This window comes from Eretmochelys imbricata, chromosome 5, assembly GCF_965152235.1.
Source record: "Eretmochelys imbricata isolate rEreImb1 chromosome 5, rEreImb1.hap1, whole genome shotgun sequence".
Lineage (NCBI taxonomy): Eukaryota > Metazoa > Chordata > Testudines > Cheloniidae > Eretmochelys > Eretmochelys imbricata.
In genome coordinates, this window is record NC_135576.1 from 69,373,161 (window position 1) to 69,388,330 (window position 15,170).

General features: G+C 37.4%; 1 protein-coding gene across 8 annotated transcripts in view; it reads right to left on the bottom strand.

The window, feature by feature from the left end:
* Positions 1-306: 306 nt before the first annotated feature.
* Positions 307-15,170, bottom strand: part of PJA2 (praja ring finger ubiquitin ligase 2) — a 105,443-nt gene continuing 90,579 nt past the window's right edge. For 4 of the 8 annotated variants that reach the window (XM_077817298.1, XM_077817296.1, XM_077817299.1 and 1 more), the window contains exons 7-10: positions 11,292-11,366; positions 2,176-2,290; positions 1,732-1,853; positions 307-983 (exon numbers count right to left, since the gene is read on the bottom strand). In XM_077817298.1, coding sequence (XP_077673424.1) covers positions 858-983; positions 1,732-1,853; positions 2,176-2,290; positions 11,292-11,366 — 438 coding nt within the window. In that variant the 3' untranslated portion in view covers positions 307-857. Of the gene's footprint in view, positions 984-1,731; positions 1,854-2,175; positions 2,291-6,618; positions 6,661-6,830; positions 6,963-8,781; positions 8,936-11,291; positions 11,367-15,170 lie in introns of those variants that run through there. The other 4 variants (XM_077817300.1, XR_013346172.1, XM_077817301.1 and 1 more) reach the window with 4 other exon arrangements.

A 15,170-nucleotide genomic window follows, 5' to 3' on the forward strand; every position in this document is an offset into this window, starting at 1 on the left:
TTAGGAGAAGGAAATAAAGGGCATCTTACAATGCACAGCCAGTAAACAACAGAGCCAAGTAATACATATAGGCCTATCAAGAAATCTGTAGTATTATCAAAGGACTCTTTAGACTCCTTTGAAGATCCCAGCGTTAAGTTTCATACCCCACCTATTTATTTATTTATTTAAAAGCCAGATCATATGCTCAAGACTAGTGCAAATATTTCTAAAATCTCCACTTTGTGGTATCCATAACAGATAAGCAATAGTTCACATATATGGGAAAAAGAATATTATGGAAAAAGTCATAAGATAAAAAAAGTGTACTATTATGCAGTTTATTTCCAGTGAAACCAAATTTTACTACGGCTGTGATCACAGAACGTCTTCACATTTGATGCAAATATGAGAGATCAATTACAAAGTCACTTGGTGCAACTATCTTTGACAAAAACAAAAAAACAAAAAACACATTGTTCAGTTATATTATGTAAAACAGGTTATAAGCATAACTTTAATAAGATCCAACTGCACTGCAGTTGCAAGAACTTGAACACATAAAGTGCCACATTAATGATCATTCTTTTGACAAATTTAACGTAATACAAGCTTTAGATATTACGGTTAACAGCAAGATGTTCTACAGCAGAAAACTGATGCAAATTTTTCTAACTTTCAGTTTGAAAATTTTAGCTATTATTGTAAATCTAAACAGTTTAGAAAGTCTTACATTCTCTTTCTAAACTAAAATATATACTATATATAGCCTTTATATATAATATATTTTATATATAATTGTTTTCACATTGTAATTAAAACAGAAGAAATTTACATTTTTAGTTTGCTGTGGCAACATCTCATACCAGAGGTTACTTTTATTGTGTTCCTGCAGCACTGTGGACTGGAGGGGAATCATGATCAGAGAGAAAGGAAGTAGCAGCAGCTGCTGCTTCAGGGAGTACAGGTGCAAGCACATGACGACACACCGGGCATGTTCCTGACTAGAAGAGACAAAAGAAACAGGTTAATTGCAAAGTGTGCGTGACTTTACATGTTTTCCAATAGCAATTCTCAATTGTTTTATTCACCCATCTTTTAAATGTCTCAACCACTGAGGTTTTCATCCCTGTGCTAAGGAGACAATTCCACAACCAAACAGACCTCAGTCTAAATTTTCCAGTGCAATTTAACATTATTACTTCTAGTTAAATTGCTCTGAACCACCTTAAACAATTCCTCATCTTTAGTGATGTTGCACTCTTCACTCTTGTAGTTTGCTATTCTCTCTTCCGAGGCAAGTTATGAAGAAAAAAATAAAATTAAACAAGTTTAAGTCAATTTCTCCAATCCAAGAATAATTTTTTTATCTAATCCATTTAAATTTTCTTTTTTCCTCCTAGTGATGAGAAGCACAGTATGGTGTTCTGGGGGTTGGTCATTCTAAAGAATATTGGTACCATCACGGCTGCAGTTCAACATTAGGGCTGTACACACATTGCAAGCAATATCTAAATTGTTTATGGGTCCTGTATATGTTAAATGGTCAAGACTAACCAACTTTGCTCCTTGCATACTCCTAGGGATTTCTTTTCACCACCAACAAAATTGTTTCTTAAAATATTAAAATAATCCAATTAATTATTTTGTGAAATAATCTCATAGTAAGTTTCCAGAAAAAGCTGCATGTTGTTCTAACTGACAGAGCACAAACTCACCACTAGTCCCGCAAGCAAGCAAAGGAGAACTCACCTTCTGTAACCAAAGTGTTACACAGGGTTTGTGAAAGAAATGATGACAGGGCAGCTCAGTTATTATTTCTTCTTTCACATACTCACTGCAACAGATAGCACAGCACTGCTCCTGACCAACAGCTTGAGGGGGAAAAAACACAGACACATCACAAATTTTAAAATTTAAGTTTAATTAAAAATCAAGTGAAATATGTTAAGAAGATATCAGTGGCTAATCATAATATGATACAGTTTACCAGACTAAGCAAGTCATTTTCCAAAGTGCCCTTATGTTCTACTCAGAGTGAACAGATAATTTCTGAATTTACCACTCAGTATTGTGCTGCGTAACAGAGTGTCAGTTTCCTTTAAATACTGTATGTACACTACCACACTATAACAAATTTAAGCTTAGATACATTTTGCAGGAATTAAAATTTTTAGTGAGCTGCTTTTTCCATACCATTGTGATTTTCTGTAATAATAATCTGTGGCAGACAGTCTATGCTTTCTTTGCTGGCTGGTGGATGAGCTTGCTCAACATCAACGGCAAGAGACTCCAGATGTGCCAAAGCAGTCTAAAAAGGAAGATTTTATTTTAAAAAAGTTACGTTTCCTTATTCATGACAGAGATACTTCACATTTAAAAAACCCACCAGACAAAAAAAATTAATATAGCTATTGTGTTGCTTTATTAAACAAAAGGATTACGCAAGTTATGTAGAGCAGCATTACTGCTAGATTTTTACAGGTCAAATGGAACAGAAACTTAATTGATTGGCTACTTATTTCTGGATCCCTGGTTTCAAATATCAATTAGGTTATTAGCAAACAGAGTTATGGTGTCAAGCTACTCCCTAATAAATATTTACTCATATTATAAAGTGGCTGAACAAAATGGCATGAAAATGTCTTTTCAGGAATGACTTAGAGGATGCAGGAGGTCAGAATTGACTGTTTCCTTCGTAACACACTGCTGTTGTCACCTTCTGAAAGCAGTACCAATGGCTTCATGTTAACAGATTTCCCAGTTTCAACTAAAACATAGCCCAAAACTATAAACGAGAAATTAAGGCTAATTGTAGTGGGCTTGACTATGGATCAGCAGCAATACTAGTTTTCAGGAGGAAAGCAGAATCCATCGAGGTCATTATGCGGATGAGTGACATTTCACGAAGACTCAAGTAATGCAAGGAGTAGGGATATTTCAGTAGATGGTACTCTTCCCTGTGGCTCACTACTCAACGGATGTATAGTGGTGAGTGGAGAAGCACTGTACTCTTTGAGGAGCCATTTCTTGGTTAACACTTACAACTTAAGATATTGACCAATACAAGGTCATTAAAGATCACTTTTTCTAAGAGTAAGGAGTTAACACTGGTGTCCCTGACCAAATACGACATGATTAGTCACATTCTGTCCAACTAAAATTCATACTTCAGTTTCAACTAGATACAGTATTCTTTATTTTCTGACAACTTATGTGGCATAACGTAAAACATGTTCCATCTAATGTGTAGCTGCTTTTCAGTGCACAGAGAAGCGGACCCCATTTTATTTACTTACCTTATAATGATGTTGAGAGCCTTAACCAATTGTTTGTAAAGTATTTTACAATTCCTGGATGAAAGGTACTGTAGAAATGTACTGGTATATTTATTATTATTTTCTTATTTCCCAACTTAAAGAACATTTATTGCACTTACAACATGGAAAGCTGAAGCAAATGAACATAATACTGAGATATTATATGGCGTGGATGACATGTTAAATAGATTTTACATCTTAAAGATACAAAATCCTTTAAAAAAAAAAAAACTTAAATCAAGCTAGAAAGCCAAGAATACTGGAATAATGGATCACATGCAAACCAGACCTTGCAAGTCTGGAAAAACAGATTTTAGAGTCAGAAGCCCATATTCACTGGACCAGCTGAATTCCGCTCAGCACAAATCCAGAGAGGGCGGAAACAAGGATGGCATTAAAGCCACTTTTGAGGGTCCCCAATCCTAGACCTCACATAAATGACAACAACTTTTTGGCTATGCTCTCACTTGCTAGTTACCATTGGCCCCAAAAACCTATTCTGGCAGCTGAAGATCACAAAGATATAGCACGCTCCCGTCTCATGTTCCTTATGCTGGGACCAAGGGAAAGTGGGATTGTGCAGGAACTCATACACATCTTTTCAAGTAGCTGGTATAGCACAAGGCTGACTGAGCAGGAGAGTGAATCTGGACATAAATATTTTATTAAACTGGCACCACATGGCTCTTAATGCCTAGTATCTTCAATAATTATGATACTCTTTCTTTAAAAAGAGATTCTTGTTGGGAAATAAATAAATATTTATCAATATATATTAACACAAACATATTTCTGTACACGTAACATGTGACAAACGTTCAAATACAACGAAACAAAACAAGTTAAGCCATTTTACGTCTCTCCTTCATTCTTCCACCCAGAGACACATACTTCATCACTAACAAGCCATCCATCTTCTCACCAAAGAGATAAGCACAAGCTATTCATAAAAATACATTTTACTTTTAAGAACAGCACACTAAACTAATAAATGACATTTGAACAGGTTCCCAAGTTTCAAAGTTGAGGTTCATCAGAAAGATACTGGGAATATGCATATCTAATGTGGACTCTGACTGAATACTTGGCAACTCAGGTCCCTAGTGTTTAAAATAAGAAGTCTGAGACTGAGATGAGGCCTCAATTTAAAAAGTTTCAAAATCCAGTAAAACCAGAAGAACTACTTTAGATTTGCATAAGAACGTACTTAGGTCAAACTGCAAATTCTTCAAATTTCTAAGGCACTTCAGCAGATTAAAGCGAACTAACATCTATTATTCCCCAAGGTGCACACTAGATGATAAGAAGAGACATAGTACAACCCCCCTACACCCCCCAACTTGCTCTGAACCAAATTTTACAGATTTCAATTTAGGATGTACCTAACAATAGTCTTACAGTAGAACAATAGCAATTGAAATTGAACAGCTAAGATGCCACTTTAATACAGGCATGGATTTTTGGGGGCGAGGGGGGAGTCAGCATCCAATTTATTTATTTTAATGGACACAAAACTTATTAGGTTTGAATAATCTCTAATAGTAATATTTACAGGAAATGTTATGAGATCTACAGCAGCCAATTAATTACTAATTAACATAAAATACAAAAGGGGAAAGCACTCAATACACTAAACTAAGGGACTACTATGTTGGATTATATCTGGATTTACTTTGAGTGTGTCCATCTCAATCTTTAAATAGGGAGAAAGTTTACAGAACCAAGTCCAACATTCTAAAGGGTTAGAATTGGTTTAATTTATGTTCCTGTATAAGATATTATCTTTGAGTGTTAATCTTAAAAAATATTTAAATCTTTAAATGCAGTATTACATAACTTAGTTTTAACATGAAAAAAACATCAAAAGCAAGAAATGGACAAGAAATTTGGGAAACCATGAAAATAAAAATCTGAAGGGTGGCATGGGGGAGGGGATAATAATTCATTTGATGCTTTTCCCCAAGCCTAAATATCAAAGTAGTCCAAAGAAATGGCTATCCTGAAGCTACAAAATATAGTAGTGTATGTTATTAAAAACAGTTAATGAGAACACCTGGGAATCAACCTCAGGCCTCTACTTCTTCCCCGACTGACACATTTCCTAATTATTGCTTATTTTAAAGGTTTTTTTGCACCTCCTGTCTATAGACTTCCAGCCAGGTTTCCACTCTCATCCTCCTATTTGGGCCTACAGCCCATCTTGTACTCTGAAATGAGTTGAAGGATATACCAGCACTTGTTCTATAGCTTAATTAGAACAGGTGGAAAATTATCACAAATGGTTTATAAGATTAAGTTTGCTGGACACAGAAGCGGAGCTTTCTTTGACATTCAGTAAGATTCTGGAATCTATGAATAAACAATTGGCTAATCTACCAATTAGACGGGAGAAAAACGGATAGGGTCATGCTTAATTGTGACAGCTCAGTCTCTCCCTTTCCCAGAGTAAGATAAACTTGAATTTTTGCAATACTACAGTTTCACCTCCCTTTCAAGTGCTCCTTAGCTACAGCAAATTGGTTTTGCTAGGTAGAGAGATTTTCTCAATAACTTCTAAGCTATAATAGCCTCAGATGAAAGTTAGGTTGTCACAGGGAAAGGTATCTAGCAAATGAATTTGCTAGTTCAGATAAGGAACATTAGAAATTTTGGGAAGATTGGGGAAGGGGGTTTAAATAAATTAGTACCTCTGAAAGAATGAATTGCACTGTCACAAGACAGATAGGATTTTCTTGATGATATCATTAAAATCAACCCTACCAGTTCCTCAAATATAAAAAAATTGTACATAATATTTCAAGTCAGTGGTTAGACCAGGGGTCGGCAACCTATGGCACGCATGCCAAAGGTGGCATGGGAGCTGATTTTCAGTGGCACTCACGCTTTCCGGGTCCTGGCCACCGGTCCGGGGGGCTCTGCATTTTAATTTAATTTTAAATGAAGCTTCTTAAACATTTTTAAAACCTTATTTACTTTACATACAACAATAGTTTAGTTATATATTAGAGATTTATAGAAAGAGACCTTCTAAAAATGTTAAAATGTATTACAGACACACGAAACCTTAAATTAGAGTGAAAAAATGAAGACTCGGCACACCACTTCTGAAAAGTTGCTGACCCTTGGGTTAGACTTTGAGAACACCCTTAACCCCACATGCAAAATGCTGCCAAACTGTGATACTCCTGGCCACCTCATTGTATTTGACAGAGAGCAGCCAGTCTTCTTTTTAAGCTACAGAACAAAATGCTATTTACTATCCCATATTCACCATATTTCCTACACTCCGTATATGTAGATAATCAGAAATTGCCGATACCTGTAGACGGTGATAAGTCATTTCCATGAACATGCTTGTTACCTGAATTTGAAAAGACTCAGGTTAGTGAAGGAGAGTGCAGGATTCTTAACTGTTTGTACCCCAGAACAAGCTAGCTTAAAAGATTATTTTTCTGAAAAATGTAATTCCAGGGCTGGAATGTTTGTGGGCATTATGACAGTGGTACTAAATAGGAGAGAAAACCTTCGTACCATTATGCCAGTATTCTGAGAAATGTAAGACGTTCTCTGTTCCAAGATTTTTATTTTATTTTACTTGCTTCACATCGATTTTAGATTTTCCAATTGCATGGTGCACCATTTAAAGGCTCTATCTACAAGGACCTAAAAGCAAGAGAAGGAATCATTTAAACTTGGTTTGAAAACAGTATCAGGAACATTAATTTCTAGCACTGTGTGCCTAACCAATGTGGGATGGTGCTGCACCTTTTCCACAGTGCCCTACACTAGGTAGCTTGCCTTAATTTAGACTAACACTAGCCAGCCAAATCATGTTAGACTCCATCTTCTAGACAGGGCCAGCTCCAGGCACCAGCTTTCCAAGTAGGTGCTTGGGGAGGCATTCAGAATGGGGCGGTAGTCCATGTCCCGTGGCGGCAATTCGGCGGCACCCCCGCCGCTCTTCCCGCCACGGCAGCAATTCAGTGGCGACTGCTTGGGGTGGCAAAATTGGTAGACCTGCCCCTGCTTCTAGAACAGTGGTGGGCAACCTGTGGGCCCATCAGGGTAAGCTGACTGCCGGCCGCAAGACATGTTAATGTTGACCATCCACAGGCATGGCCCCAGTTGACCATCCACAGGTTGGCTGACTGCGGGCCGCAAGACATGTTGACGTTGACCATCCACAGGTTGCCCACTACGGTTCTAGAACCTTTTGTAAGAGAATTTAAAACAGTATTTCCTGTTTCTAAATCAGGCTATGCTCATCAAACATGGGACCTTAGTAGATCAAAATCCAGCTGACAGCCGAACACACAGTCCTCTGGGTAGCACAGATTTTCAGTCAGTTTCCTTTTCAAGTTCCAGAAGGTACATACAAAGTTCTCCCAAAGGAAACCAAGCCATATGTTGGATAATTCTTGCTGTTTTCTGGCCAATTTTTGTAACTATCTTGAAGCTTGGAAGGTGAGCCATCTATAGAATTCTGATTTGGAGTACATATCTTGAGATCTTCTCAAAATTCCTGTTGTTTCTGGTATAATCAAATAATATAGATGTCGTTTTTTTGCTATTTTGAAAGTCTCCTCACCACTTTAAACCATTTCTGAAAACAGCTGATCAGCCTAGAAAATATTCTGTACCTCTGAATGTAGTAAGTATGCAAAAATATATAGGATGCTCTATTGATCAGAAATCTTCCCAGTATAGCTAGATAGTAGAGGGTAGGGAATTTAACATATCTAAAGATAACATGATCAGAGATTAAACATTTCCTACATTCAGTAAACCAATGCAGTAAGTCTGTTCTTTTGGACAAGGGAGTAGCAAACGACAACACTTGACATATGCCAGATTTTCAATTCAATAAAAGAAGCAGATACAACTGATAATCAAATCAGAAACAGGCAATATCCATTTTTCAAATTGCTTCATGGATTTAAGTTTGGAGAGGAAGAGGCATTGACATTAGCCATATTAAAAGGAAGAAGCTCTTAGAAGAACAGAGTTGGGTCAAGTTATAGAATCTAAGGAAGAGATCTACTAAAACATGACACCTATGGTCTCCCCCTCATGATTACTGGAAATGCAAATTTTAGACGGGTATGCCAATAGGTTTTTACCAGTGGTTCACATGGGTAGCTATTCTTTACATCATAAAATGTTTAATGCAAAGGTGTACGTGTATATTAGAACTCAAAATCCTCAAATTACTCATTTTCATTAGGCTCGGTTATTAATCAGAATGCTGAAATTATTGTATTAGGAAGTTGTAGCCACTATTATAATAAATCAGGGTTTCTGTACTGATGTTAATTATGTGTGAAAGTTTGCTTCCTTCATATTGTGAAACCCAATTCCCCTCCAGCCTGGAAAGCACATATTACACATGTAGGGTTGATTCTTGGCATTAATAAAATTTTGAAAGTCTCCTCACCACTTTAAACCATGTCTGAAAACAGTTGAACATCCTAGAAAATATTCTGTACCTCTGAATGTAGTAAGTATGCAAAAATATATAGGATGCTCTATTGGTCAGAAATCTTCCCAGTATAGCTAGACAGTAGAAGGTCGAGAATTTAACAGGTTGATTCTTGGCATTAATAAAATTAGGACAGGTGGGTGGAACGACTGTTCACCTAAAAAAGGTAAAGAATCATGAATACAGGAACACCTAGAAGTATTCTGGTAACAATAAAGAGGACACTGACTGGAGACAGTGCAATAGATAGAACAGCATGCAAGTTTAAAACTCATCTGCTCCCTATAAGCTATTTAATAGCCTATGAGCTATCTTTTCTCTCTAAAGAAACTGTATTTACATTAAAAGAAAAGGAGTACTTGTGGCACCTTAGAGACTAACCAATTTATTTGAGCCTAAGCTTTCGTGAGCTACAGCTTATGCTCACGAAAGCTTATGCTCAAATAAATAGGTTAGTCTCTAAGGTGCCACAAGTACTCCTTTTCTTTTTGCGAATACAGACTAACACGGCTGTTACTCTGAAACCTGTATTTACATTAGCTCCAGACTTGCTTGTAGATGCAGAGCCATCCTGATGCCCTTGATAATGACATAAAACCAGAAAAAGGTTGAGATTTTAGTGAGAGCGGATCTGAATCCTGACTTTCACAGAGGCTCAGTGAATATGGTATTAGATTCAACCTGTATCAACAAATACATTGTGTCAACATTCGCAACACAATACAGAATTGCTAAATTTGTTTAGCCAAAAGCATAGAGTCCATACCTTTAAAGAATTTCTTGAATTTACAAATGAGAATGATACTATCCCACAATGGGGTTTTCCAGGAAGCGTAGAGAAGTGATGTATGTACCAGGTATCATAAGTGTCAACCAGTTATTAAAGCCATATAAGATGCTTTGAAACATCCTATTGGGCATTTATGTACTGCTGACAAAAATCAATTATATCAAGCTCTTTTGCTTTCCATAACGCTTCAGACAACTAAGACCTAATTTTAAACACTGGTATATAGTCCAAGTCAGTGGTTCTCAACTGGCGGCCCAATCAGCACTCAGCTGAGTCCCTTGTGACATACTCAGGGCCATACAAATAGTATATATATTGTGTGGATGTGGCCCACATAAACATAGAGAGCTGCATAGGAGATCCACAACAGTAAATAGGTTGAGACCCACTGTTCTAAGGGAATCGTCTTCCCTCCTGGTCTGATATAAAAACTGACTGGATAGGACTTGTGTCACACTAAATAAGAACTTGTTTACGGTCATCCACGAATTACTAAATGGAGAGAATGCTCAACAGCTCCCAACCATACTACCACCCTTACAGCAGCTCTCTCAGTCAATCGGGCATACAGCCCCCAAGGACTGCCATTACAGATGGAATTAAACAGGGGCTCATGCTTTTCTTCCGATAGAAGAGCTTATGTCTGTTGCATACTAGCAATATAGACAAACTTCTTGCAGGCTCAACACCCCAAGACTTCTGGGTCAGGTATAAACATATGAATATGAACACAAATAGGACAAGATTATCTGGTAAATATAACAATCATAAAGGATTTGCCCTCTCCATGCAGGCTCCCCTATTCTTGTGCAGAGAAGCCACTCAGTTACCACAGTCCCCCCAGGGGAAAAAAACTGGGTGGATAAAAATCAATGATTTAAAATGTAAAAAAAAAATTAAAAAAATAGATTTTTTTAAATTTAAATCAGTTTTTTTGATAAAATGCTTTTTGAGAAAAAATTCTAATTTTATAGTATGAGACAATGTATTCATATAATGTTCAAGACAAGTTCTGTAAATGAGTTCCAATAGTTCATGGATTAGGGAACCAATTTTATGGAGTTCCAGGGGCTTCTGTCTAGATTATTTAGGTTAATCTTTCTATCTACCCAATGGGACTCAGTGCTCAGTCTAGAAGATACCATCAGAGATGTTTAGTTTTTCAGTTCTCAAAATGTGGGTTTGTCTCTCCAGAAATAACATACTTGTTACAAGCCAAAATATTTTTAAATAAATAAATTAATATATAGAGGAGAGAAATAACAGACCTCAACCCTACTGTCCCTCTGCAAATTGTGTACACAGAGTCAATTCCTTACCTCTCTCTAAAAGTGCAAAGTTTCAAAAAGTTCAATGAATAGCAGATTGTTGGGGGTGGAATAGATCTGGACAAGGAGAAGAAGTCTGGAGACAAATGTGAGGAGTGGGGGACAGCCAGTAGAAACAAAAGTGAAACTGTTTGAGCAGCATATTCCAGAAGTCTTTCTGAGTGTAGCCTTCATTGATTTGAGATCTACCATACCGTTCTCTCACTAGAAGGGAAAACCTATAATGGCAGCAGGCCGTGAAAGACACCCAGTTTGGGAATAAGAACCATTCAAGAAATATATGTTTGCTGATGATGTTTTAAAGAAAGGCACACCAGAGAACTGGAGGAAGTCACTTAAGACCTTGGATTCAGACAAGACTGTTGAAGTGATAATCTCACTTTTAACAGCAGTACCTTCTTCTGCTGATGTAGAAAAAATATTTTCTTCCTTTGGACTAATTCATTCCAAATTGAGAAATCGTTTGGAACCTGAAAAAGCAGGAAAGCTTGTTTTTCTTTTCCAGATTATGAACAAACAGGAAAATGAAGGGGAAGACAATACTTACCTGCAGAAGCCAATATTTTAGAGTTTCTCATGTTGACCTGGCTGACATAGTCAATTTATTTATTTTTTTTAAAAATGCCATTTAACTATTTTAATTAAAAACAATTTTAACAAAAACAAATCTGATTTTAAAAAACTTGAACGTTTAACTAAATTTAAAAATTCAGATGCTTGTTTTGTTAAAATATTGTATGTTTACTGTTGAAGAAAAAAATCCAGACTACATAACGTTGTTGTTTTAACTAAATAAAACAATTTAAATGTCTGTCTGGTGATGTTCTCCTAATACAGCATGGCAAGAAAATCCTCACAATATTAATGACGATTAACCTGTTGAACTGGAGATATTTTTGAAGTCACTGGGAGGTGAACTATCTGCTTCAATTACCTTTGGTAAATGAAATAATTAAACAATCATTCATTTTCTGATATTGCTGTAAAACTAATCTGAAAAGTTTTCAAAATAAATCACTTAAAAATGTATAGTGTGTACCTTCTAAAAATTAAACCTCCATCTACCTCTGAGTTGTGAAGAATATGTATTAAGGTTATAACAACCAACAAGAAAGCACTTTTATGTAGAAATCCATGATTAAATCGAGTCTTCCTTACTAGTGATTTAAAACATGATTTAAATCAAATCCACCCTGAATGAAAACCTGTGACTCAGTAAAGGACTAGCAGAAGTAAAGCATTTTGTCTCCAGTTGAGACGTGCTATTAAGGATCTGGGTAGAGCTGAGTGGTATAGAGCCTAGCGCAGATGCAGAGCTATGACTTTTTTTGGATGGCCCTGACTTCTCGTGGGTCTTAGGGGACCTAGGTGGCATGGGAACAGAATCACTGCTGATGCTACAACCTCTGTCCCCTGATTGAATGATTAAATGAAGAAAAATGTGAAGGGATCCTCGTGGGGTTTTTCATCTCCCAGATCTCCTCCCACGGCTATTACCAGGAGAGGACTGAAGAGGTCCATGACCAATATATTAAGGGAGTGAGCTATAGACAGAGATTTAAAAAATTCTCCATGTGTACTACAACAAACGAGTCTATTGAATTTACCCTTTTGAACTAATGGACTGGTAGTCGAATGATGTTGCTCCTGCATTTACAGGATCACATACCAGGTACTCACTGCAGCAATTACTTTACAACAGTGCATTACACATCTAAAAGCACCATTTAGCACTTCTTTTGTACAATGCAACCTAAGATTGAGGTGTCTGGGAACATGGGAATTGCCAGACGGGGTCAGACCCATGGTCCATATAGTTCAGTATCCTGTCTAACAGTGACCAGCATCAGATGTCCAAAAAAAGGTGAAGAACCCCACAGCAGGCAAGTGTGGGATAATCTGCACCTCACATTAGGTCTCACCCTGACCTCTAACATTTGATCCTTAGCCAATCTCAATCTCTTCCAAATCTTTTATGATCATGCATTATAATTCTGACTAATTATTCTGATATATAGATTATCCAATTCCTTTTGACATTTTGTTAAATTATTGGCCTCAACGATATCCCATAGCAGCAAATTCCACAGTTTAATTACAGATCGAGTAAAAAATTTCTTTTTATCTATTTTGAATTTCTCATCTTTTAATTTAATCAAATGTTCCCTTGTTCTTGTGTTATGAGATAGGAGAAAAGTCCCTAATTCACCTTCTCTAGACCATTCATTATTTTACATATTTTTCATGTCTCCTCTTATTCTCTCAAACTTTTCAATCTCCCTTCATATGAGAATTTTTCCCTTCCCTTCATCACTCTTGCTTTTCTCTGAAACCCCCCCACCCCAGTTTTGAAATATTCTTCTTGAGATGGGGAGACAGGACTGCACACACTATTCCAGATGAGGTTGCATCACTGCTTTATATAAGAGCATTTAATATTGTTTGCACTATTCTCAAACCTTTTTCTTATGCACCCTAACATTTTTTTTTAAACTACAGCTGCACATCAAGAACTCTTCACTGAATTATCTATAATGGAGGCCAGGTCGCTTCCTTGATTTGATACAATTGACAGGTTTATAAGTTGTTTAGTTTTTTCTTTCCAATGCGCATTACATTGCATTTATTGACAATGACTTTTGTTTGCCATTTTGTTGTCTTTTCACTTCGTTTATTTAGGTCTCTCTGAAATTCCTCACAGTCCCCTATGCTCCTGACTAACCTACATCACTTTGTGTTATCTACTTACCTCCCCAAGCACTCCCCTCTCCAGATTCTCAATTAAACTACATGGGACCTCAAAATCTTATTTCGACAGGAATATCAAACTGGGCTACACTGTTGAATTTTAGTTTTGACATGAGAAGGCCAACTGCTAAAAGTTTAGAGCAATGCTCTGTATGATGCTACAGAGAAGAGGTCATCTGTTGTCTACCAGAGCAAGGTAATTAAGACTGGAAAAATCGCCACCTTTTCTTAAAATGGACGTGAACCAAATCTACAGCAGAAATATATCCTGCACCACTGTGGGATCAAAGGGCAAAAAGAGGAAAAAAAGGAATTTAGAATTAGGGTTAAGCAGAAATAATTTCTGGGCATGAATCGTACCATTACTGGATGCTCCATATTCAGATTGTAAATATAGAGAAATTGCCAATATTCCTAGAACAGTTTGAACTGTATGTATATGAATGCATGATGGCTATCATTATTGTTATTTCATTGTTGGAGATTAACTTCTCTTAATGAGGAACAACAAAGTAATTTTAAGAGTTCACAGGCTGAAATTGTGGAAAAGCAGCATCACTTGCCCCACAACCTCAGCCGTGCAGAACACAATGCCATCCAGAGCCTCAGAAACAACTCTGACATCATAATCAAAAAGGCTGACAAAGGAGGTGCTGTTGTCATCATGAATAGGTCGGAATATGAACAAGAGGCTGCTCGGCAGCTCTCCAGCACCACTTTCTACAAGCCATTACCCTCTGATCCCACTGATAGTTACCAAAAGAAACTACAGCATTTGCTCAAGAAACTCCCTGAAAAAGCACAAGATCAAATCCGCACAGACACACCCCTGGAACTCCGACCTGGGATATTCTATCTACTACCCAAGATCCATAAACCTGGAAATCCTGGGCGCCCCATGATCTCAGGCATTGGCACCCTGACAGCAGGATTGTCTGGCTACGTAGACTCTCTCCTCAGGCCCTACGCTACCAGCACTCCCAGCTACCTTCGAGACACTACTGACTTCCTGAGGAAACTACAATCCATCGGTGATCTTCCTGATAACACCATCCTGGCCACTATGGATTATACACCAACATTCCACACAAAGATGGACTACAAGCCGTCAAGAACACTATCCCCGATAATGTCACGGCTAACCTGGTGGCTGAACTTTGTGACTTTGTCTTTACCCATAACTATTTTACATTTGGGGACAATGTATACCTTCAAATCAGCGGCACTGCTATGGGTACCCACATGGCCCCACAGTATGCCAACATTTTTATGGTTGACTTAGAACAACGCTTCCTCAGCTCTCGTCCCCTAACGCTCCTACTCTACTTGCGCTATATTGATGACATCTTCATCATCTGTCATCATGGGTGACTTTAATTTTCCTGATATCTGCTGGGAGAGCAATACAGCGGTGCATAAACAATCCAGGAAGTTTTTGGAAAGTGTAGGGGACAATTTCCTGGTGCAAGTGCTAGAGGAGCCAACTAGGGGGGGAGCTTATCTTGACCTGCTGCTCACAAACCGGG